Here is a 25,240-nt window from a genome sequence, read left to right as displayed (position 1 = left end):
AATATTTTTTTCTGTAATCAGAAGTAAGATTTTTCTTCCCCCCCCCCCCACTCCCCCCCTGTGTTTACTTAATAAAAAAAACTTCAGAGTTTTTGTTCTGGTACTGCTTACTCTTTGTTTTTTGATTTAAACCAGAATCCATAATAAGATTTATATTAAAATCTCAGTATATTTGTCAGCAACAATTTTTTTTCCTGAGGCCTACATTACTTCTGCATCATTAGAAAGAAGAAAATTCAATTCATCAAATTTAAAGAAAACTCAGTACTTCTTTCCCCAGTGTTAAAATTCTTCATGCATCAATTTTCCTCAGTTTTTAAACTACGTACGAACAAGACTATAAATCTGATTTTATTTCTCCATAAGTTGCAAAAACGCACTGAAGAAATCTACAATTAGGCCAGACAGGATGAAAGCTTTGCCAAATCAAATTGAAGCTTTAGGCACATCAAGATTTTGCTTATAAGTAATTGCTTATAAACCAAAATTACATTTTGAAATTTAGCACAAATGGCAACAGCTAATGAAGCAGGAAAGTCATCTGAACATGTACTGCCCTTCGTTACATGAGTTACTTACTTCAGAAAGACATTGATCTTTTTCCTTTTGTCGATTTCTCCTAATCACCTCCAATAATAGCGGTGCTCCTTTTGACCCTTCTCCTTCATGGATTCCTAGCTCCCTGGCAAGATTATCTCGTCCATCAAGCCCAGTGAACTAAATACAAAACAAAGGAGTAAACATAAATTGAAGATGTGCAATTTATTTCTCATGAACATTAATGTCCTTTATAGGGAAGTTATGTGCATTTTTTTCTTTTAAAAAAAAGTTTCAACTGCGTTCCCTTTTCTTGCCTAATAGTACAGTATCTCTGATCATTCAACATAATATAAAAAACACTTCAATGTCTCTCCTTTGTAACTTTTTATTTTAAATGCTGATGGGATCATAATCTCCTTATAACAATCAGTAGTTATGTAAAAAAAGTGAGGGTGTCAGTTTATGTTTAATAACAAAGCAGCCACGCAAGATGACACTTGATTGTTAGCTCCTTTCAATTATGGCCTATAATATTTTCTTGTAGAGATCACGTTACTTGTAGCATGTATACCAAATTCAAGTGTGACAATATGAGCACTACAATAATTTGCATTCATAAAGTGCCTTTAATGTAAAAAAATGTCTCGAGGTGCTTCAGAGTTAGGCATATGAGAAACAGATGCCAGGAAAAAGAGAGACCAGGAGGGGATCACCAAATGCTTGGTTTTGAAAAGGTGTTTAAGGGAGGAGAGAGAGGTTAAAAGGAGGAATTCCAGAGAGTAGGACCCAGACTGAAGGCTCTGCCTTCGGTAGTGAGGTGAAGGGGGGGGGGGGGAAATTACACAGTTACACAGGTCCGTCTCAGAGGAACAAAGTGGTTTGGGAGAGGAATATAGGGCTGGAGGAGATTGCAGTAATAAGCCACAAAGGAATTTAAAGACTAAGATTTAAAAGTTAAGTCACTTGGAGACAGGTAGCTAAAGTAGGTCAGAGGAGACAGGGTTGATAAGCCAGTGGGACTTTGTGCGGGACAGGATGTGTGCATCAGAGATTTGGACTAATTGGCATTTGTGGAAGGTGGAGGATGGGAGAGCATTAGAGTTGTAAAGTCTGGAGGTGACAATGGCATGTATGACGGTTCGAGTGGCAAAGTGGCTGAGGTAGGGTCAGAGGCAGACAATGTTGTGAAGGTGAAAGTAAGCATCTCTGAGATGGAGAAGCTATGGGGTTCAAAACTAAGTTCAGGATTGAACAGGATGTTAAAGCTGTGTACAGTCTGGTTTAGCTTGAGGAAAGGGCCAGAGAGGGGCATGGAATCAGTGTGGAGGGAACAGAATTTGTGGCAGGGGTTGATGACGATGGCTTCAGACTTCCCAATACTTAGCAAGAGGAAGTTATGACTCATACAAGACTGGATACCTGATAAGCAGTCTGACTGCAGAGGCAACTGAAGTATCAAAAGAAGTGGCAGAGAGATAGAGCTGAGTGTCATCAGTTTTACATGTGGAAGCTGAGGAAGAAAATATATCCTTGGGAAACTTCAACAGTGATGGTGCAGAGCAAGGAAGAGAAGGATGCAGCGGAGGCAGATGCACAGATGGTCTTGATGGCAAATAAATCTGAGCTCCTCTCGCCGTGTTTTAGGAAAGGGTGGAGGGGAGTAGAAGTGGGGTTTAAAAAGGTGGATGATTGTAGGAAAAAAAAGCCTGGTAATATCCTTGCCCTCCAGGCTGATCCTGGAGCGGTAGATGGTTTTAACTGAAGACAGCGAAGCACAATAGTGCTTGATGTGGTCAAGGCAGATCTGGTGATGGTTGGCTAGGCCAGTTGTGTGCTATTAATGCTCAAGTTTTCACTCCTCAGAGCTGAGGGAGTGAACATTGGGCATGTACCAAGAGGAGTGACAGGGGTGGGAGACGGTGATAACTTTGCTGAGATCAAGGACATAGAAGGTAGAGGTGAGGGAGCAATTAAGCAAGTTGACACCTGCAGAGGCATCATAAAGAGTAGAGTGCCAAAGGTGAAGGATTTGGGAATTGAAGAGTGTAGTTGTAAGGGATTGGTTATGTGTTTCCCTACATTACAACAATAACTATGCTTCAAAAGTAGTTAATTGAAGCACTTTGGGGCATCCTGAGGTTGAGAGAGGAGCTATACAAATGCCAATGCTTTCCATCCTTTCTTGGGTGGGGGGGGGTGGGGGAGAAAAGAGGAAGAGAAATTGTTTATTTCCCCAATGGCCAATTTTTCCCATTCAATTAAATTGATATATGACCTCTATTTTAGGATTTCTTACAATCCCTTCCCATTTTAGAATAACATGTTTACAAAGCTTGGTGCAATTAAACTAGTGTGCAAGAGGTATTCCTTTATGACATTATAATTTCTATTGCTTGGTCAAGCATGTTGACCAATTTTAATGATATTTTTGGCATATATTATTGTCAGTACATAAAGTTCAACTGTGGTTAAACAGACTGATCTAAATTTGCACAATGATCCTTAACAGAAGAGCCGGACAGGATGGTGCAGTTTAACTATTTCATTTCTGTGACCTGGGTTCCGATCCAGCAACAACTGATAAGCGAGTGGGGAAACTTTCTTCCCAACATTAGGGGTTCTAAGTGAAATGAGTTTAGGTACTCTGAGAACAGGAACATTTTATACTAATGCAGTTGGGGGAATAGGGCTCTTCTAAACATTTGGTCAAAGCGCAATCTTGGACAGAGTGGAAGGAGTATTACTCTATATCTAACTATGCGGTACCTAATCTGGAAGTATTAGATGCAGGCACTGTGTGCCCAAAATAGAAGCTGCATTCCCAACACTGACGTCCCACACCTTAATAAGTACAAAACTTCAAAAAACAAACAAAAACTCAAGGACTCATGAATAACAATAGTGTAAACCCTAAGGTGTATAGTTTCATTGTATTTCCCATTTATAAAAATCTGACAAATATAAACATAATGTTGATTAGTTTGGTTTAAGTTTCTGTCAGAAACAAAAATATACCTGAAGACAGCGTCAGTTTCAAAATATATTGGACAAGGCCTGACCACCCCAAATTTTGATGACTTTATATATCTGTTAAAATAGAAAGAAGATTTTGAAATTAACTTACCGTATTTGTTTCTGGCTGGAATACTGCCAAAGTAAAGTCCAGGTTGAAAAACTGGAGAAATTCAGTAACAAGACCAGCCACCAAGCGCCCTGTGAAAGAAGGCTGAACTTCAATTTCCACATAAACTTATTAGTATTGTTTCAAAAGGTGTCTTTATTTGTTTTGCTCATTTGAGTTTAATTAAAGCAACACTTACCATCCCTTGTGTTCAAAAACTTTTTCAAGCTTTCATTAACCAATGGTGTTTTGTTCTGTAAAAATAAATTTGAATTCATTTCTTGCAGCCCCATTTCTACCCCATTAAAACATTCCTTTCTTTCTAAAATTGTGTTTATTCTTGCTTTTTCTTTCTTTTCTCAGTTTTGTGTTTTATTATCTCCCCATTTTTTCTGTTCACTTTGTCCTCTATCCTTTCATGGATTAATTTTTCTTTCTTCCTTTTTATACTTCCTTTCTAATTACTTTGGTTAACTTTACCTTTCTTTCTCAACCTTTATTCCTGATGCTTGTAACTGCGTGAACTTTTGTTATCCAAACCTTGGACGGTCAAGTCTTCTTAAATTACAAAAGACCCCAAGACCTTTGCATAGGTATATTTAACAACAGAGATGTTGTGAACAGGGGAGGAATAAACTGGGCAATTTTTACTTGTTGGTTGTGCAAAGAGGCGACGAAAGGAGCTGGGGAACGAAGAATAGCTAAACATGGAAATGACTATTTTTGATAGCGGAATTTAAATAGTTTCTTATCCAACGCTGAAATTAACGTCTACATACACTTAGCTAATCCTTTTAACTTGGGTAAGGGGGTAACATTAGCTGAACACACAAGAGGTAACCTATGTAACATTGAACAAATAAATAATAACACTTGCATATGCTGCATTTGTATAACCCAATCCCAATAAAAATCTAATTTTCAATAAACATTATTGGCTGTTGAAAAGGACCCAGTGCCTTACACAGCACTTACCTCTACTCTCTCCTGTTCTTCAAGCGCCAGGAATACAGCTGCCCGTAATTCAGCCTGAAACATAAAATACTCAGTTTGATCTCATTCTACTTTTCTATTGCCTCAAAATTATATTTTAAAAAAAGCTAGATTTTCTGCAAATCTAAAAATGCCCTTTCTCTACACAGCTCCAGCAAATAAGCTAGTTCTCCATTTAGACCCTTCAGCAGCTTATGATTTACACTTATGATCAGATCAGTAATGAAATGTTTTGGAACTTGGTGACATTTTTCAAATTTCCTTATATTCCTTATCAAGATGAACTCACACTCAATGGGCATTTATTCTTATTTTACAGAAGAGTGGATCTTTAGAAATTTTTATATCAGATTAGTCAGTCATCTGGGGCATTAGTAGTTAGGCTTCAGGCAAACTACGTTCACTAATTAGGAAAGAACTCTCACACGTTTCACCCAGGGGGTTGTTGTGAGTCCAGAAAAACTTGGGACAAATTACCCTTGGGCCTCAAGAGCAACTCACAAATTTCCTACAGCTTAATCTACTCAGCATGCAACAACTCTGCATACAAGGGACAGAGTTCTAAGCAATGATAGCCCGTGATAGAAGCAGAATCATGTGAAGCTTCACCATTGAAATGGTATATGGACTTCTTGAATTGATACAGAAATCTCTTGTGGCTTTGCACACAATCTTTTATAGAATACATGCATTATAATGTGAGAAGCATTAAACCACGTATTGCACAATTTATTATAATAGAAATTAGAAAATCTTCATTTCTTAATAGTCCTTTTCTAATAGCCAGAAAAGAGACAATGTTGAGGAACGCTGACTCTTGAGGTAGAGCTGTATTTAACCTGGCCCGTCCATTTAGTATCACAGTGTACCCTGTGGGGAAGTGCTCCAAACATGTACATCCTGAGTCAATTAGAGACCAAGTGCTATTGCTGGGTGAAATCTGTCTCTAGATTGGCAGATTCCCAATTTTTCCCCCTCACAGGGACACCAAGTTATGAAGGAAGATCAGCAGGAAATACTGGCTTTTTCTTTAAAAAAAATGCTACTTGTTCATTGGTAGGTTTAGTTATACTTTGATGCCGTTTTATAAATGTGGTATTTGAGCCATGATCTATAAGTGTGATACTTTAAGATGTGACGGAAACATCCAAGATGTAGCTCCGACAGCTTGTGCTCCAGGCATCAATATGCTCATCTGGTCAAAGCACCAGCTACTCTTTGGGCTGTAGTTCCCATCATAATTATAAAGACTGACAACTCAGAAACATCTTTTGAGTTGTAGAAAGCAAACATTCCAGCCTAAAGTGAGAATTCAGTTGGCTCTATAGTTTCCCTCAAGTCAGTTTGCAGTCAGCTCCCCCACCACTACTGGTTCTAATTAACGCTACTGAAGAACCTAGCAGGGAGACACCCCCTACTTGGTTGCCTCCAAGCTGCCAGGAAAATTTAAATTAAAAAAAAAGACAATACCAGACGAGTTCAATGAGTAAATAAATGAAAGACCAGTTAATTTTTTTTGGTGTCTTAGTTGAAGGACAAATGTTGGTCATGAACATCACGAGAATTCCCGTCTCTTCAAGTTGATGTTAAAGAGTCTATGGCATTATGTGGAGGATGATGAAGGGACCTCCAATAATACAGCAATCCTTCAGGGACAGCTCTCTCTCTGTACTGCACTGGAATATTAGAATTACATGGAATTTACAGCACAGAAACAGGCCACTCAGCCTAACTGGTCTATGCTGGTGTTTATGCTCCACATGAGCCTCCTCTCACCCCTCTTCATTTAATCTTATCAGCATAACCTTCAATTCCGTTCTCTCTCATGTGTTTATCTAGCTTCCCCTTAAATGCAGCTATGCTATTCGCCTACTCCTTGTGGTAGCGAGTTCCGCACTCTAACCATTCTCTGGCTAAAGAGGTTTCCCCTGAATTCCCAATTGGATTTATTAGTGACAATTTTATATTTATGGCCCCTACTTTTAGTCTCCCCCACAAATGATCTTCTCTACATCTGCCCTATCAAACCCTTTCACGATCTTAAATCTTATTTTCCAAGGAATATGTGACCTCATTCTTCCTACCAAAATGCACCACCTCACACTTATCTATATTGAAATTCATTTGCCAATTACATGCCCAATCTGAAAATTTATTAATGTTGTTTTGTATTTTGTCACAGTCCTTCTCAGTATTAACTATACCCCTCAATTTGGTGTCATCCACCAATTTTGGAATTGTACTTCCAATTCCCAAGTCCAAATCATTAATATAAATAAGCTAACTGGTCTATAGTTCCCTGGACTTATTCTATCTCCGTTTTTAAATATAGGAATCACATTAGCTGTTCTCCCGCCAGACCCCTGGATGGATGGATGGATCGATCGATCGATGTATGTATGTATATATAAAAAAATAAAAGTGCCTCTGCTATTTTTTCTCTAATTTCTTTTAAGACGCGTGAACAGTGGTCCCAGCACCGATCCTTGTGGAACACTACTTCCCACCTTTTGCCAGTCTGATTAACTACCCTTAACCCCTACTCTCTATTTTCTGTTTTGTAGCCAGCTTGCTATCCTTTCTGCTACTTGTCCCGACTTGACCGTAGCCACATGTCTACTATACGGTACCTTATCAAGGCTTTTTGAAAATCCAAATATATTACATCTACTACATTACCCTTGCCTACTGTTACTTCTTCAAAGAATTCAATAAGGTTGGTCAAGCATTATTGTCTATGTACCTAGGGTATGCTTTTGAAATCTGTGCTGACTACTCTTATTATATTTTTGGTTTCTAGATGCTTTTCTATTACATCTTTGAGTAAAGATTCCATTATCTTTCTACAGGGCATTGTTACCTCTTCTAATTTTTATATATACGTAATAGTGCCTCTGCTATTTCTTCAACTTCTTTTAATATGCATGAATGCAATCCATCCATTTGGAGGAGTTTTATCTTCTCTAATTTTGACCAGTTTATCAATTATCTCCCCCCTTTCTATCTTAAATGTCTTTTTATCTTTTTTGATCTCTTCTTCTAACGTTACGTCCACCATGTTAGTCTCCCTGGTAAATATTGAGGCAAAGTAACCTTTTCTGCGTTTTAGCTTTTATTATCAGTGAGTTTATCTTGTTCATCCCTTAGTGGCCCTATCCCTATCCTGGTTTTTCTTTTGTTATTTATATGTCTGTAGAATACTTTATATTCATTTTTATATTCCTTGATAATTTAATTTTGTAGTTCTTCTTCGCTTTCCCAATTGTTTTTTTAAACTTCTTTCCTAACCTCTTCATAGTCCCTTTTGTCACCCTCTCCTTTATTATCTAGGTAGTTAGGGTAAAATTGAAACTGAAGAAAAAGCATACCCATCTCTTTAGTCATCCATGGTGTTTAATTATTGTCTAGTTTGTTCTTGTTTTTTAGTGGAATATATTTCTCCTGAACTCGATCACCATTTTAAATATTTCCCATTGCCATTCCATCTGTCAAAAAATTTTTCCAGTTGATCTTCCCTAGTTCCATTCTCATCCCCTCAAAATTAGCTTTTTTCCAATATATTACTTTGGTCTTTGTCTTACTTATGTCTTTCTCAATCTTTATCTTAAACCTTATTATGCTGTGATCACTACTGCCTAAATGTTCCCCTATGCTTACTTCTCTTATCTGCTCTGGTTCATTTCCCATCACTAGATCCAACAATGATTTCTCGCTTGTTGGGCTTCTTACATACTGGGTAAGAAAGGAGTCCTGAACACACTGCAAAAACTCCATTCCCTTTTCCCTACTTCTTCTTGCCAGTTTATTTGGGAGTAGTTGAAGTCTCCCATGATTATCATTCTATGTCTTTTACTCATTTCATAGATTTGCTTGCATATTTCTTGCCCCACTTCTCTTCCACTCTTAGGTGGTCTGTAGAATACCCCTATTGCGTGATCAATCCCTTCTTATCCTTTATCTCAATCTATATGGATTCTGTTTCTATCTTAATGTTGATTATGTCCCTTTTTTCTACTACCATTATGTTATCTTTAATTAGTACAGCTACCCAACCCCTTCTTCTTACATTATATCCTGCAATATTTAACTGCCAGTCCTGTTCTTTATGTAACCATGTTTGTTATCCCTACTACATCTGGCTTTTCGCTATGAATTATTACCTTCAGCTCCCCCATTTTGTTTTGAATGCTGTGCACATTGCTGTACATGCAATTTAATTCATCGTTCCCCTCACTTTATTTTTAACAGTCATTTTACACTTATGTTCTATAACTCTATCTATTTCCTGACCATTTATGTTATCATTATTCCTTACCTTGGTCTGGCCTTTACTCTCATCTCCTATTTCTTGTATCTTCAGGCTAATGTTATTTTCACCCGATCCCTCCCCCCATCTTACTTGTTTTAAAGTCTATTTATAGCCTATTTATCCTTTCCGCCAGGACTCTGGTCTCATTCAGTTCAAGTGGAGCCCATCCCAGTGGTACACCTCCTTTCTGTCCCAGTACTGGTGCCAATGGCCCATAAAATGGAACTGCTCCTTCCCACACCATTCTTTCAGCCACGCAATCACCTTCCTGATCTGGCTATCCCTATCCCAATTAGCACGTGGCACGAGACTCGAATAATCCTCTCCACTTATGACCCGAGATAATTGCAGTCAATTCTCAATGGACTATCCATGCCCTCAGACCAGAACTTAGGTGATCAGAGTTTGATAAAAGTTCACTCGTCCTTATTTTTAACTTTTTCAGTTGCACAGCTTCCAAGATGATTTCTAGCTACACACAAGCCAGCTGGTCAAGATGACTCAAGACATGAGAAAAAAATCAGTAGCAAGCTTGAAACAAAATTCAGGACATGACCCACACTAATTTAGTGTTGGTTCAACAAAGCCATCTGCTGAGCCTTTAACGATGCTGCAGCACAGCTAACAGCTGCTCAATCAATTAAAGAACAGATTCTGGTGAATTAACATATTCACCAACTGAGCTGGCATTTGACCCAACTGTCTACATAAAGACCCATTTGCACGCAGGCTGGAAATGCTGGTGGAATGTGCTGCAAAGATTGAAGGCCTATTGAACCAATTGATGGGAAAAAAGTTCCACACTCTGTTGTCTAGCTAATCATGAAGTGGACAGAAATGGCAATGATATTGGAGAACAATACAAGGAACAACTCACTCACTTACGAACTGTCCTTCTGAGGCTTGTGAATAGAATTCTGTTTGAGGCATGCATAGTTACAATTCAAGCTTGCTACGGATATTTTTCCTTATGCCCAACACAAAAGTCTACTTCCAAAGAGAAACCTTCACTTAAGAACCAAAATATAACCTTATACACACCTAATCTGCAATTACAGGTCGCACAGTGAATGGTGAAACCTTTTTACCTTTCAGGTGTGCAATAGAAGTTGTATGGGATCTCACAACAACCTCCTAATCTTTCCAACTGACAGCAAATACCACATGGACAGACTTAAGAATTGGAACTTAATAAACCTGATTTGTAGTTTACAGTTTAAAATTAACAGAAGCAAGATTCAAACATACAGATTCTAGCTAGACAATAATATTTACAGTATTCCTTTCAAAAAACAGTAGAACTCAAAGAATTTAATGGTTCGCTTTAAAACACTTGGGCCATATATCCTCAATGAAAAGCTTTTACATGAAAAATGAAGCCCAGAGTCCTTCGATAACTTTCACCCATATAGCAGTACAGTGAAGAGACCCGAGAAACACATGCTATCCACTGGATTATATTCTTCTCCTACCCCTGATATCAGGCCGATACAAAGATAGACAGATGTCATTCATTATTAATCAAAGCTTACCAATTTCTTTACTAACAAGCCTGTCAGTCAAACTAGGTTTCAAAAAGTATCAAGACCATCTACCAGAAACCAGACAATTAATTCACACACCTTCAGGACAAAGCGAAACTGCAGGACTCCCTAATGGGATAAATGCTATAGATGCAAGTATAAGCGAGTGGTAGCCCTATGATTAATATTAATTAGTTCTGGATGGACTTTGTGTCTACGAACACTTGTTACAACTTCCTTTAAAGTGGCATCTCCTTTCAAGCCATTGATGTGGATTTGCTACACCCCCAATTCACAATAGTAGGCTGCTCTCTGACGGCAGCCACAGAAATCCGTTTGAGAAAAACAAGGCATTGTACTTATTAAAAGATCATCTAAAAATATATAATAGAGAGTTTTAAGGTCTCAGGCTGTACAGATCTCTGGTATATGTGACAGATCTCGGTGCTTTAGAGTGTAGCTGTCATTTCTATCCACAAGAGGAGGGATCCTAATGACACTGAAAACTACCAAGAAATCTTACTGATGTCACTGGCTCTTCAAAAATGATCTGCTTGCCACAACTCTCTGGAGGTCTTCGGAGTAATCAGAAAGAAACAGGCTGGAAAACATAGGGTAGGTAGCAGCTTTATACAATTGCAGAGCATCACAAGGCTCAGGAAAACTCACTTATTCTGCTTTCAGCGATTTTCCTAAGGCTTTTTACATAGTGCCTCGTGGCCCCCATGAACAATCTGAAACTTATGGGAATATATGGCCAAATCCTGAGTTTTGTTCAGGATGTGCACTTCTGCTCCAAGATGAGATGAGTAAGGTAGAGACTCACTTATCACTCAAAAGAGGAGTGGGACAGGGTTGTCTCCTGTCACCCATTTTATTCAGTAACTTCATCAGCAATGTTTTGGATGGCTTTCTATGGTATGACCTTGGAATGTCTGTTCCTATCATTTCTAAAACTGTTGTGGTACTCCTTTTTGCATTTGATATGTTATTGGAGGCCTCATCTTAGGATTAGTGCACCTACTCACCATCTTGAACAATGGACTCACCAGTGGGGTGTCGTGCTGGGTACCTCCAAGTGCAGTATTATGGCTTTATACAGCTTAAAAGATCTCAAAAAGTATTGACTGAAAAACACAAGAGGCATTGTCCCGATTGTTTTGTATTGGTATCTGGGTTCCTGGTAGATGCTACTTTCAGCCAGAACACAGTCCTCAAACTGTGATGAGAAAGGACGAAGGGCAGTTTAGTGTTTCTTCAATGACAGCATAGCCCCAATGTAGGTTAAGTGTGTGGCAGAAGATATGTTCCTAAATAGTTCCCCATGTTTCAGAAACTCTAGAAATGCAACAGAAGGGTTTTATCCCATCCATGTGCATCTACCAAACTGTGAGGTGGATTTGGGACAAAGGGTAAACACTTGCAAGAAGACTCTAGGCTACATTATCCAGTCACTGAGTACCCTGGCGGAAGAGTCTGTGAGCAGGTCTCTCTGCCACTTATGGTCTAGATTAAGCAGCTGGTGATATATAAGCTTAGTACAGGGCTTGGATTTGGACATTTAGAACATCAAGGTGATTAGCATGTCACAAGCTGCTCTGCATAGCCTCTTCCGTCACAGTAAAGTAGAAATCCACTGTATAGCTGGTGAGGAAATCCTGGAATTTGGGACAATTCTGCTGGAAGATATTACCTGGAGGCTGCATACGAAAACACATTCCAGAGTTCAGTGCCTGCCATGATTCAGTTGCAACCAAATGCTTCTATAGCTCTCCATCTCCAACTGGTGGAACCACCAGTTGATGGGATACAGTAGGCTGCATGCTGTGGTAAGGAAGATAGTGGTTCTCACACATTTTATCCGTTGTCTAACGAGTCATCAGTTTGGGGGAGGGGCAAGAGGAGATGTGGGGTTTCCTTGTAGTTGAGGTAGCTCCAAGATGACATGTCTGCAATGAAAGTCCAGACACAAATCAACCCTCTATGGCACATTCTGATAATCTGACATCCAAGCCAGGGAGGTCCACAGTATTTCAAAGTTCTGATGATTGACCAGTCACCCCGGCTCACTGAAGGACCCTGGAAGAGTAGAACTATAACTGTTTAAATCCTTTCACAATCTGGTCCCTTCCTATCTCTAACCTCCTCCAGCATCACATCCTCCGTCCCAAACTCTGTTTTTCTGACTCCGACCTCCCTCCCTTCGTCCCACCACTGGTAACCATGCCTTCAGCTTTCTAGGTCCTACGCTCTGGAATTCCTTTCCTAAACCCCTCCATCTCTCCGCCCCCTCTCCTCAAAACCTACCACTTTGACCAAGCTTTTAGTCACCCTGCGTAACATTTATCTCCTTCTTCAACTTGGCATCAATTTTTGTCCGATTATGCTTCTGTGAAGCACCTAGGAACATTTTTCTACGTTAAAGGCGCTATAGAAATACACTGAGAACCGCATCAGAACTTTAAATGGACACTGCAACCACATGCTACTATAAATAGAAGATGAAGGATAGCCTGATGTATGATTGTGGAGAGGCTATCCACATCACGGAGCTTCTTGTCAACCATTGCTCATTAAAATCCTCCCCTGCAGGAATAGCTTCAATTCACTATCACCAGAGCTCATTGAGTGAATATCAAACTTAGATGTCAACATTTAATGATGCTTTTCAAGTAAAAGAAGAATGCAAGTTATTGTTGTGGTGGTGGTTGAAGGATGAATGTTGGCAATGACACCGGGCAAACTCGCAGCTCTTTTACCTCTGGCTCAACATGCTGGCTTAACTTCTCATTTGCAAAATAACACTTCGGACAATGCAACACCTCTGCACTGCACCGAGTGCTAGCTTAGATGTATGTGCTAAAGTCCTGATATACAGTACACTAAAAGCAAAGGAAATTTTTTTCCACCCACTTCTGGTGACAATTCATTTCCTTTCCACTGGGGATCTGGGGTGGAGAATGTTGCACGGAGCAGTCGCGACCAACAGGCGTTTACGCCATTTCACGGACTCCCAGGCCGCCTGCAATTTCTGCGGCCTGGATGAGTCCGTGTTTCATTTGTTCACAGGGTGTGGGAGGCTGCAGCCCCTGTTCGACTTTTTAAAGAGGGCTGCTCCTCAAATTCTGGCTGCACTTCAGTCCCACGCTCCTGATCTTTGGCTGCCTGGTGATTGGAGGGGGGGGGGGGGGGGGGGGGGGGGGGAACGTCCTCATGGGCCTGCTCCTGGGCCTGTCCAAGATGACTATCCACACGTCCAGGTTAGACGTGGCCCGTGGGGGCGGTCGCTCCGACTGTCTGCCTCTCTTCCGCAGAATTCTCCGCGCCCGGGTGGCCCTGGAGAGGAAGCACGCGGCATCACTTGAGGCTTTCCGCGACCGGTGGGCACCACAGGGGCTGAGTGCATCCTGAGATAATAAAGTTATAATTTGAACACTTATTTTGGGTTTATTGCACATGAACACACCCTGACCCCCCTCTTATAACAGGGGGGCATAAACACAATTTTTTTTAAAACTATCACTTTACCCACCAACCAGCACCTTTTAAAAAGAAAGGGATAAAAAAGAAAAAAAGTTCTATTCCTTTCAACGAGTTTTTTTTTACATCAGGATTAGGCAGGCAAGGACCGTAGCTTTTCCTTTCAACGAGTTGGTGCACTTAATTTCCCTAGGTGTAGTGTGATCATTTAAAACGGTGCTGCAGTGAGAACTAGGGGCCGAACAGCCAATGGACTGAACTGGAATATTGCTTATGGAGAGAGACGGAAACAGGTGTTTAAACCCAGCGCCACTGAATCTCGGGGAGGGGGGGAGAACCTGAAATGATATTAAACCTTACTTCACCTTCCACTCAGAATCGGTTACATCGGTATACCCCAATGGGACATGTTGTCCGCGGACTCCAGGTTCATCAATTAAACTAATTCACCATCGGGTGACGCAAACTTCACCGGTACCTTGGGCCTCTTCAAACTGGCGGCTCCGCAGCAAATGCCACCGCCAAGCTGTAGCTTGGTAAGTGAACCAGCGCAAGCCGGCGGGTGCGAAGGCATTTACCTTGATCTTGTTGAGGACGCCGCTGTTCTCCAGAGTCTGCACCAGTAGGTCCCGCAGCTCCGTGTCCTCCTCCGCCGACATTTTACCAGGACAACCGACCAAGCGCCGCTAGTGCTCCATCCGCAGCGCTCCATTCGCCACCAGAGACGGTAGCTCTTTAATAATCATACTTTTAAAAAAAAACTAACAAAGAGCCGGGCGGAATCTTTTCTTAATCAGCGAGTGGATGTGAGATTAAAAAATTACAATTGTTAACCTTTAAGGCGGTTTGACGAAATGTAAGGAGCGAACCGAGGACTAGCGGCAACGGTCTCTAAATGGAACGGAGGGCGGGAAACGAGGTTTACAGCGCGCGGCCGCGAGAGATCTGGGGTTTACCTCCTGTGACACTGGATCACACGAAGCAAATAGGTACCAAAAGTCTTTTTTTTAAAATGCTATTTAAAATGTGTCACCATTTCGATTAGTCATTGTTTCTAGCCCTAATTTGATTTGAAAATATTTGACGTGGTTTTACAAATTACCACAATCGACGCCCTCTTAATATCAATCAAGAATTGTTATATTGACCCCACCTCTTTTTCTCTCTCTCTCTCTGCCCAGATCCCTTCCCCCACATTTCCTGGGCTCCCCGGATTCTCCACCCGATCCCTGACTGCAGTCCAGCTGATCACCGAACCAGAGGCTTCTCCAACTGGGATAGCGAAGTCGCTGCGGCGGGAAATTTAATTTGCGGATCTCCTGGACTGCTGGAGGCAGCGCTTAGGGAAAGAATCCCCGACTCCGGGAATGTTGGGAACCCTACCGTAGAATTAAATATAAGCTCGAAAGACGTGCTGCAAATAGCCCAATAAATTTATTTGATTTATATACATGTTTATGTAGCATCATCTCAAAACACAAATGAATTATTTTTGAATTGCAGTGATGAAAATGTACTACAAAGGCAATTGAATTATTTCCTGTGCATTTTTGGAATGTATTTTAAATTTAGAAAAAAAAATTATGCTGCTTATGCTTAAGAAGCTGGGTACATGGTAAATGTCAACCCCATTGTAAATATTATTAACTGTTAATTAGGTTCATTTTTCTATAGCTGTAGCAATATTGTTGGAGTTTAGTGTACTGTTAGTCAAACTAGATTTTTTTTTCCAAATCATGGTGGTTGTTGTCTTTACAAGCACCTTTCAATTTTTAGAACATTGTTGCAGCAGTCCAAAGAAATGCACATCAATCCTGGTGTCTACCATTTGTATTACCCTTGTGAAATCTTCAGATACAATTCGTAGACTTTGCTGAGCTCTTACAGGTATTTCATGCCCATGAACTAGAGGTTTCTTAATATCATCAGTGAGAACATCAGAACATAAGAAATAGGAGTAGGACTAGGCCATGTGGCCCCAACAGCCTGCTCTGCCATTCAGTAAAATCATGGCTGAACTTTTACCTCAACTCCACTTTCCTGCTCTATCCTCATATCCCTTAGTGTCCAAATACCCATCAGTCTTGAATGTACTCAACAAATGAGCATCCACAGCCCTCTGGGGTACAGAATTCCAAAGATTCACAACCCTCAGTGAAGAAATTTTTCCTCATCTCGGTCTTAAAAAAAAAAGTCCTGCGGGACGGGAAGTATGCGGTGTGCTTTCTGCAGGAAACCCACACCGTTCCGGGAGACGAGGCCACGTGGATCCTGGAATGGGGAGGGGGGGTCTACTTGAGTCACCTCACCAGCGTTTCGAGCAGGGTGGCCATCTTGTTGGCCCCGACTTTTCAGCCGGAGATCTTGGGGGTCAAGGAGCCGGTGCCGGGCCGCTTGCTCCACGTAACCCTTCGCCACGGGAACGTGCCGCTTCACCTGGTGAACGTGTACGCCCCCAGGTCCGAAGGCGAGCAAGTGATCTTATTTGAGGAAGTGTCCACTTACCTGAACTCCGTCGACGCCGGCGAGTGCATTATCCTCGGGGGGGATTTTAACCGTACCCTCGAGGCGAGGGACCGCTCCGGTCCCGCGCGTGCCCGAACGGCGACGGAGAAGTTGAGGGACCTGGTCGGGTCCTTCGACTTGGTGGACGTCTGGCGGAATCTCCATCCCGACTCCGGCCAGTTCACCTTTGTGAGGGCCGGAGGGGGGAGCTCCAGAATCGACCGCCTGTACGTTTCGCGGGCGTACGCCTCCTGCGTCCCGTCGGCCTCCATCCGGCCGGTGTCGTGCTCGGACCACCACCTGGTGTGGATGGAGCTCGCTCTGCTCCGCGCCCGGTCTGGGTCCGCGTACTGGCACTTTAACAACCGGCTGCTGGAGGACGCGCGGTTCCGGGACTCGTTCCGTCTGTTCTGGAGCGACTGGAGAGGGAAGCGGGGAGGCTTCTCCTCCTTGAGGCTATGGTGGGACGTGGGCAAGGCTCACGTCCGCCTCTTCTGTCAAGAGTACGCGAGGGGGTCGACCAAGAGGCGGGAGTCCGAGGTCAGGCAGTTGGAGCAGGAGGTGCTTGGCCTGGAGTCCCGTCTCGGTCAGGCCGCCGAGGATCCGGCCCTGCGGCAGGTGTACGAGGAGAGGAGGGACACTCTGAGGGACCTGCAACTGGTCGGGTCCCGAGGAGCGTACGTGAGGTCGCGGCTCCAGCTCCTTCGGGACCTGGACCGCGGCTCTCCCTTCTTCTACTCGCTGGAAAAGCGGCGGGGGGCTCGTAAGCAGCTCCTTATGCTACTGGCCGACGACGGGTCCCTCGTCTCGGACCCGGAGGGAGTCAGGGCCCGTGCTCGATCTTACTACGAGGCTCTGTTTTCTCCGGATCCGTCCAGCGAGGAGGCGCGCAGAGTTTTGTGGGAGGACCTGCCGAAGGTCGGCCCGGAGGACGCCGACAGTATGGACGCTTCGCTGAGTTTGGCGGAGCTGACCGGCGCCCTCCACCAGGTCTCCAGGGGCAAGTCCCCGGGGCTGGACGGGCTGACCGTGGAGTTCCTCAGGGCCTTCTGGGACGTCCTGGGGGAATGTCTGGTGACCGGGGAGATGCCCCTTTCGTGGCGCAGGGCGGTCGTGGTCCTGCTGCCTAAGAAGGGGGACCTCCGCAACCTTAAAAACTGGCGCCCGGTCTCCCTCCTCAGCACGGATTATAAGGTCTTTGCCAAGGCGATGTCTGCTCGCCTGGGCACCATGCTGGCCCACATGATCCACCCCGACCAGTCCTACACGGTCCCGGGCCGGAAGATCCACGATAACATCCATCTGGTCCGGGACCTGATCCACCATTCCCAGAGGGCTGGTCTGTCGGTCGCCTTCCTTTCCTTAGATCAGGAGAAGGCGTTCAACAGGGTGGATCACGAGTACCTATTCGGGACTCTGCGCGCTTTCGGGTTCGGGTCGCATTTCGTCGCCCGGATCCGACTTCTGTACGCCGCCGCGGAGTGTCTGATTAAGGTTAACGGATCCTTGACGGCGCCCCTTCGCTTCGGGAGAGGAGTGCGTCAGGGGTGCCCCATGTCCGGCCAATTATACGCCGTCTGCGTAGAGCCTTTCCTGCGCCTCTTGCGCAAGAGGTTGTCGGGACTGGCTCTGCGCGAGCCGGACGTGGAGGTCGTCCTTTCGGCTTACGCCGACGACGTGCTCCTCGTGGTCACGGATCCCCTTGACTTGCGGAGGATGCGCGAGTGCCAAGAGGTCTACTCTGCGGCGTCTTCCGCAAGGATCAACTGGGAGAAATGTTCCGGACTCCTGGTGGGTCAGTGGCGGGTGGACTCCCTGCCGGAGGAGCTCAGGCCTTTCGCCTGGAGTACCACGCACCTCCGGTACCTGGGAGTCTACCTCGGCCCTGCCGAGGAAGCCTGGCCGGCGAACTGGGAAGAGCTGGAGGCCAAGGTCGCCGCTCGCCTGGCGCGCTGGACAGGACTGCTCCGAGTGTTATCCTACAGGGGTCGAGTGCTGGTCATAAACCAGCTGGTGGCCGCCATGTTGTGGTACAGATTGGTCACTTTGACCCCACCCCCCGAGTTTGTCGCCAAGATTTAGAGGAAGTTCGTCGACTTCTTCTGGGCCAGAGGGATACACTGGGTCGCTGCCGCGGTCCTGAGTCTCCCGCTTAGGGAGGGCGGTCAGGGGCTGGTGCGCGTCCGCACCCAGGTGGCAACTTTCCGCCTTCGGACGCTGCGGCGATACCTGTACGTTGAGCGTCCTCTTAGATGGCGTGCGCTGGCGACGTATTTTTTCCGCCAGCTGCACGGCCTGAACTACGACACGCAGCTCCTGTTCATCTCGCTGGTGGGCGGCCGCATGTCTTTGCAGGAGCTGCCTGTCTTTTACCAGGATCTGCTCAGGGTCTGGAACATGGTCGCCTCCGGTCGGAGCTCTCGCCCGTCAGGGGTAGCGGCCGTCCTGCAGGAGCCGCTGCTCGGGAATCCGTTCCTCCGCGATATCGGCTTCGGCCACTCGCGGCTGTCGGTGCGGAGGGCCGTGGCCGGTCGGGTGACCAGAGTCAGGGACGTCCTGGATGGCGGTGGGTCGGGTTGGTTGGAGCCGTGGGCGCTCGCCGCACGGATGTCCTCGCGGCGTGCCGGGGACGCGGCCATCGCCATCCGGGCGTTGAAATCGGCGCTCGGCCCTGACTCCACTCGGGATGTGGAGGCGGCTCAGGCGTGCGGAGCCATCCCGTCCGACCTGACCCCCGTTCGGACGGAATTCCTCCTCGGCGCCAAACCCCGGAACCTCCCTCGGGGGGCCGCGCCTCACAACTTGAGCCGTCTCTCGGAAATTCCCTCCGTGCCATTTCACACCGCGCGGAGGGATTTCCTGTACGGGCTGCTCCTGCACACCATCCACTTCCTCGCCCTCGTCTCTCGGCCGGACACGCCCTGGCGTGCCATCCTGCTGTCCGGCGGAGATGGGGGTCCCCAGTGGGAGGCTCTCTATACAGGGGTCCTCCCGTGTTACTTTGGGGATCTGGGGTGGAGGGTGGCGCACGGAGCAGTCGCGTGCAACCGGCGGTTACGCCATTTCACGGACACCCAGGCCGCTTGTGATTTCTGCGGCCTGGAGGAGTCCGTGTTCCATCTGTGCACTGGGTGTGCGAGACTGCAGCCCCTGTTCCATTATTTGAAGGGGCTGCTCCTCAAGTTCTGGCTGCACTTCAGTCCCACGCTCCTGATCTTTGGCCGCCCGGTGAGGAGGGGGGCGGGCAGGTCCACCGACCTGCCCGCCCCCCTCCTCACTGGGCGGCCTGCTCCTGGGCCTGTCCAAGGTGGCCATCCACAGGTCTAGGATGATCGTGGTCCGTGGGGGCGGTCGCTCGGCCTGTCTGCCTCTCTTCCGCGGAATGCTCCGTGCCCGGGTGGCCCTGGAGATGGAGCACGCGGTGTCTGCCGGTACGCTCGAGGCTTTCCGCGACCGGTGGGCACCGCAGGGGCTGGAGTGCATCCTGGACGAGGAGAATAAAATTTTAATTTGAACACTTGGTTTTGGTTTGTTTGGTTTTAGTATTTAAGCACACCCCACACCCCCCCTTATAAAAGGGGGGCCTAATACACAAAAATAAAAAAAAAGATGTCCTTACTCTTATAATCCAACCCTCTTGCAATAAAGGCTAACATACCATTTGCCTTCCTAATTGCTTGCTGAAACCTGCAAGTTAACTTTTTGTGACTCATGTACAAATACCTCTGGCTACTAACTTCTTAGTGTCTCACTTTTTTTTTAATTCTGCTTTTCTATTCTTGCTACCAAAGTGGATAATTTCATATTTCCCCACATTATACTCCATTTGTCACCTTATCGCCCACTCACTTAACCTGTCTGTATCCCATTGTGTCCTCCTTACAGCTTACTTTGCCACCTAGCTTTGTATCATCAGCAAACTTGGATACATTCCACTTGGTCTCCTCGTAGAATCATAGAAAATTTACGGCACAGAAGGAGACCATTCAGCCCATCGTGTCTGCGTCAGCTGAGAAACAAGCCACCCAGCCTAATCCCACTTTCCCGCATTTGGTCCGTAGCCCTGCAGGTCACGGCTCTTCAGGTGCACATTCAGGTATTTTTTAAATGAGTTGAGGGTTTCTGCCTCTACCACCCTCTCAGGCAGTGAGTTCCAGACCCCCACCACCCTCTGGGTGAACATTTTTTTCCTAATTTCTGCTCTAATCCTTCTACCAATCACTTTAGATCTGTGCCCCCTGATAATTGACACCCCCCCCCCCCCGCAAAGGGAAATAGCTGCTTCCTATCCACTCTATCTAGGCTCCTCATAATTTAGTACACCTCAATCAAATCACCCCTCAGCCTCCTCTGTTGTATCCAATCTGTCATCATTAACTAAAATTCTCCAGTCCTGACAACATCCTCGTAAATCTCCTCTGCACCCTCTCTAGTGCAATTACATCCTTGCTGTAATGTGGTGACCAGAACTGTGCGCAGTACTCAAGCTGTGGCCTAACTCGTGTTTTATACAGTTCCAGCATAACATCCCTGCTCTTATATTCTATGCCTCGGCTAATAAAGAAAGCATTCCATATGCCATCTTAACCACCTTATCTACCTGTCCTGCTACTTTCAGGGATCTGTGGACATGCACTCCAAGGTCTCTCACTTTCTCTACACCTCTCAGTATCCTCCCATTTACTGTGTAACCCCTTGCCTTGTCTGCTCTCCCCAAATGCATTACCTCACACTTCTCCGGATTGAATTCCATTTGCCACTTTTCTGCCCATCTGACCACTCCATTGATATCTTTCTGTAGTCTACAGCTTTCCTCCTCTCTATCAACCATACGGCCTATCTTTGTGTCATCTGCAAATTTCTTAAGCAAGCCCCCTACGTTTAAGTACAAATCGTTGATGTATACCACAAAAAGCAAAGGATCTAGTACCAAGCCCTGCGGCACCCCACTGGAAACAGCCTTCCAGTCGCAAAAACACCCGTCGACCATTACCCTTTGCTTCCTGCCACTGAGCCAATTTTGGATCCAATTTGCCACATTCCCTTGGATCCCATGGGCCTTTACTTTATTGAGCAATCTGACATGTGGGACCTTGTCAAAAGCCTTGCTAAAATCCATGTAGACTACATCAATTGCGCTACCCTCATCGACCCACCTTGTCGAAACATTTAATCAAGTTACTCAGACACGACCTCCCCTTAACAAATCCGTGCTGACTGTCCTTGATTAGTCCGTGCCTTTCTAAGTGACAGTTTATCCTGTCCCTCAGAATTGATTCCAATAATTTGCCCACCGCTGAGGTTAGGCTGACTGGCCTGTAATTACTTGGTCTATCCTTCACTCCCTTTTTAAATAACGGTATAACGTTAGCAGTCCTCCAATTCTCTGGCCCTACGCCTGTATCCAGTGAAGTTTGGAAAATGATTGTTAAAGCCTCCGCTATTTCCTCCCTGGCTTCTTTTAACAGCCTGGGATACATTTCATTCGGTCCTGGTGATTTATCCACTTTCAAAGATGCTAATCCCCTTAATCCTTCCTCTCTCACTATGCTTATCCCGTCATCTAAGTCATTGATATAGATTGTAAACAGCTGAGGCCCAAGCACTGATCCTCACGGCACCCCATTAGTTACAACCTGCCAACCCGAAAATGACTCGTTTATATCTACTCTGTTTTCTGTCTGATAACCAATCCTCAATCCACGCTAATATTACCCCATAGCCCATGAGCCCTTATCTTGTGTAACAACCTCTTGTGTGGCACCTTATCGAATACCTTTTGAAAATCCAAATATGCTATATCCACTGGTTCCCCTTTATCTACCCCGCTAGTTACATCCTCAAAAAAACTCTAATAGATTTGCCAAACATGATTTCCCTTTCATAAAACCGTGTTGACTCTGCCTAATTATATTATGATTTTCTAAGTGCTATGTTAGGTGAGGTTTTACAAATTTAGGGTCTGCACGAGATATTCTCTTGGGCTCAGTGTCAACGGTCTTTCCTGTAAGCATATCCTGCATTCCTGACAATAAGGAATTTACCTTTACTGCCCAATGAAAAACCTTCAATGTGAGCTGGATACTGTAATCATGCACATAGAACATGCATTTCTCCTATCTTCTGAAACAGTGAGATGAGGCCAAGTATAAATCAGCAAGTATGAATAATTTTTCACATGTAAAGAGTGACAATTAAAACCTATTTCATAACACAGAAAATAGCAAAGCACATTAGTGTCCAAGTTAGTGGGCTAAATACAACTCTTCTGAGTAGCATTCTCATCTATTTTAGTCCATTCTGTACTTAAGGACAGAGCTTTCTTACCAGATTTCATGGACTGTCCCAGACTATATGCCTCTTTATTCGTTGGATAGACAGGACACCAATAGCTTCACCATTTTTAATGGATATCCAAATCTTTTGGAGGTATGCTTCTTCAATTTTTCTGAAAGTGGACAATAAATACTTAGTGATGAGGCCAGATACGAATTGACAAGCTGTTTATTTCACAGTAAGGTGAACATATAGAACAGCAGTTAGGATCAGTCTCTCTTAATTAAATCAGTACAGCATATCTTTGCATATTAATACAAAATAAAGGACATACCTCACTTTCCCACATCAATGGGTTGTCATACTTAAACAAAATAATTTTGGATTATCCTCTCCGGAATTCCAACTTTTGCTGCCTGACTGCTCCACAGTATTCTGTTTCAAAAACTTGACTATCCACCAGTGTCTGTGTCTGTGTTTTGTCTCTTGCTGTTTGCAACCAGAAGAGAAGGGCCTGGACTGGTGATTTCCAACACAAAGGGTATGAGATGTTCATCGATTACTGAGACAAGCTAACAATTTGTTTATTATTTAGTCTATGGAGAAACATCAAAGCTAGCTCATAGCATCTTACCTATCTATCATTGCAGAGTTTTTTTTTAAAACTTGCATGGATACACTGGGCTCGATTTTCAGACCCCCCAAGCCGGCGGGTTCGTGGCGGGAGGGCTCCGAAAATTGGGGATTTCCGGGCCGGGTCCAGATCTCAGCTCCAACCCGCCCACTTCCGGGTTCCCCAGTGACGCGCTTACATGCGCGCACAGCCCCCGCATGCGGGACTCCTGCCGGCAATTAAAGCCGGCGGGATGCCACTTAAAGTAATTAAGTAGGTACTTAAGGTCATTTGCAGACCTGATTGACCTGATATTTTAGGAGGGGTGGGATTTTCAAATCAACTTAGACTGTTTCCCGTACTGGGGGAAACACTCCCAGTTGAAACGGACGTGTTGCAGCCACCAGCCTGTGGGAGCTGCAAAGGTCCATTTGACAGGTGGGGGAAATAAAAACCCTCACTCATTGCAGGAGGCCACTCTGTCACTTTGGACAAAGTTTGGCCTCCACCACCCTCCTCCTCACACTAAAATTCACCAACTTGGAACCTCAATCCGTGTGTGCGGACACATTTACCTACCTTGCGGACCCCCTCAAACGTACATCTTCCGGATGGGGGCCACCGTAGCTGCAGTCATGACCTCCTCAGAGGATGAACAGCATCACTAGCCTTGCCGACCACGCTGTCCACCTCTGACACGTGGAGCTCCACAACACAGTGCTGTGACACATCCACCTGCACAGCAGGAGGGAGGGCAACTGCAGAAAGAGATGCGTCGCAGAAGTCACTACCCTCGCCACAGGGTCTACAGACCGAGGCTCAGCTTCTTGGACCTCTCTGAGGAGCAGTGCATAAGGAGGCTCAGGGTCAGTCGCCAGGCAGTCGCGGATCTCTGCAGCCTCCTTAATGACGAGCTGTTCCCGGATGGACCGAGCAGCATCTTCTTACCTGTCGCTGTCAAAGTCAACACTGCCCTCAACTTCTTTGCCTCTGGATCCTTCCAGCGTGCCACCAGGGACATCACGTCTGCACACAAGTGCATAAGGCAGGTCACTGACGGCTTGTTCTGCAGGGCCTCGCACTATATCAACTTCCCCATGGATGACCTCAGCCAGATGGAGAGGGCAGTGCGATTCCACGCTGTGGCTGGCTTCCCACGGGTGCAGGGTGTAATCGATTGCACCCATATGGCAATATGAGCACCTCCACATGAGCCAGGACTGTTCGTCAACGGGAAGGGCTCACTCCATCAACACTCAGCTCATCTGTGACCACCGCAAGAGATTCCTTCACGTGTGCGCCAGATATCCTGGCAGCTGCCACAATTCCTTCATCCTCGGAGTCCACCATCCCGCCCCTCTTCCACTCACCCAACACCCATAAGGGCTGGCTCCTCGGGTGCGCACATGGCTTATGACACCTCTGAGGAACCCCACCACCGAGCAACAGCGTCAATTTAACGACAGCCACATCGCTACCAGGTCTACAACTGAGCAGGCTACAGGGCTGCTCAAGATGCGCTTCAGGTGCCTTGATCATTCTGGGGGAGCGCATCAATACGCGCCACACAGAGTGGGACGCATTATAGTGCCATGCTGTGCACAACAGAGCGGCACCCCTCTCTGTTATGCACAGCATGGCACAACAGAGAGGGGTGCTGCTGGAGGAGGCCCCATCCACATCTGCCACCCATATTGAGGAGGAAGCCGAGGAGGAGGAACAACCCATGGGCAGAACAGCGGCTCACCTGGCTGCTTGTGAGGCCAGGGAGTCACTGATATGTGAACGGTTCTCCTAACATCAGACTGTGTGAAGAGTCCAGTCCTCATCACCTGGACAGAGGAGCGGCCAAACCAGCCCCCTCCCCTGCCCCCTGCACA

General features: G+C 45.4%; 1 protein-coding gene and 1 long non-coding RNA gene across 4 annotated transcripts in view; one reads left to right on the top strand and one right to left on the bottom strand.

Moving 5' to 3' along the window:
- Positions 1-14,658, bottom strand: part of cep43 (centrosomal protein 43) — a 74,248-nt gene extending 59,590 nt beyond the window's left edge. For 2 of the 3 annotated variants that reach the window (XM_067989213.1, XM_067989214.1), the window contains exons 1-5: positions 14,545-14,658; positions 4,637-4,690; positions 3,861-3,915; positions 3,665-3,753; positions 580-717 (exon numbers count right to left, since the gene is read on the bottom strand). In XM_067989213.1, the coding sequence (XP_067845314.1) occupies positions 580-717; positions 3,665-3,753; positions 3,861-3,915; positions 4,637-4,690; positions 14,545-14,625 (417 nt within the window). In that variant the 5' untranslated portion in view covers positions 14,626-14,658. The remainder of the gene's footprint in view (positions 1-579; positions 718-3,664; positions 3,754-3,860; positions 3,916-4,636; positions 4,691-14,544) is intronic. The other variant, XM_067989215.1, reaches the window with a different exon arrangement.
- LOC137324655 (uncharacterized) lies at positions 14,561-15,414 on the top strand. The gene is made up of 2 exons (XR_010963697.1): positions 14,561-14,955; positions 15,148-15,414. It is a non-coding gene; the product is annotated as an uncharacterized lncRNA (long non-coding RNA).
- The last annotated feature ends 9,826 nt before the right edge of the window (positions 15,415-25,240 follow it).

This window comes from Heptranchias perlo, chromosome 8, assembly GCF_035084215.1.
Source record: "Heptranchias perlo isolate sHepPer1 chromosome 8, sHepPer1.hap1, whole genome shotgun sequence".
In the NCBI taxonomy this organism is placed as follows: domain Eukaryota; kingdom Metazoa; phylum Chordata; class Chondrichthyes; order Hexanchiformes; family Hexanchidae; genus Heptranchias; species Heptranchias perlo.
This window is presented reverse-complemented; position numbering and strand designations above follow the sequence as displayed.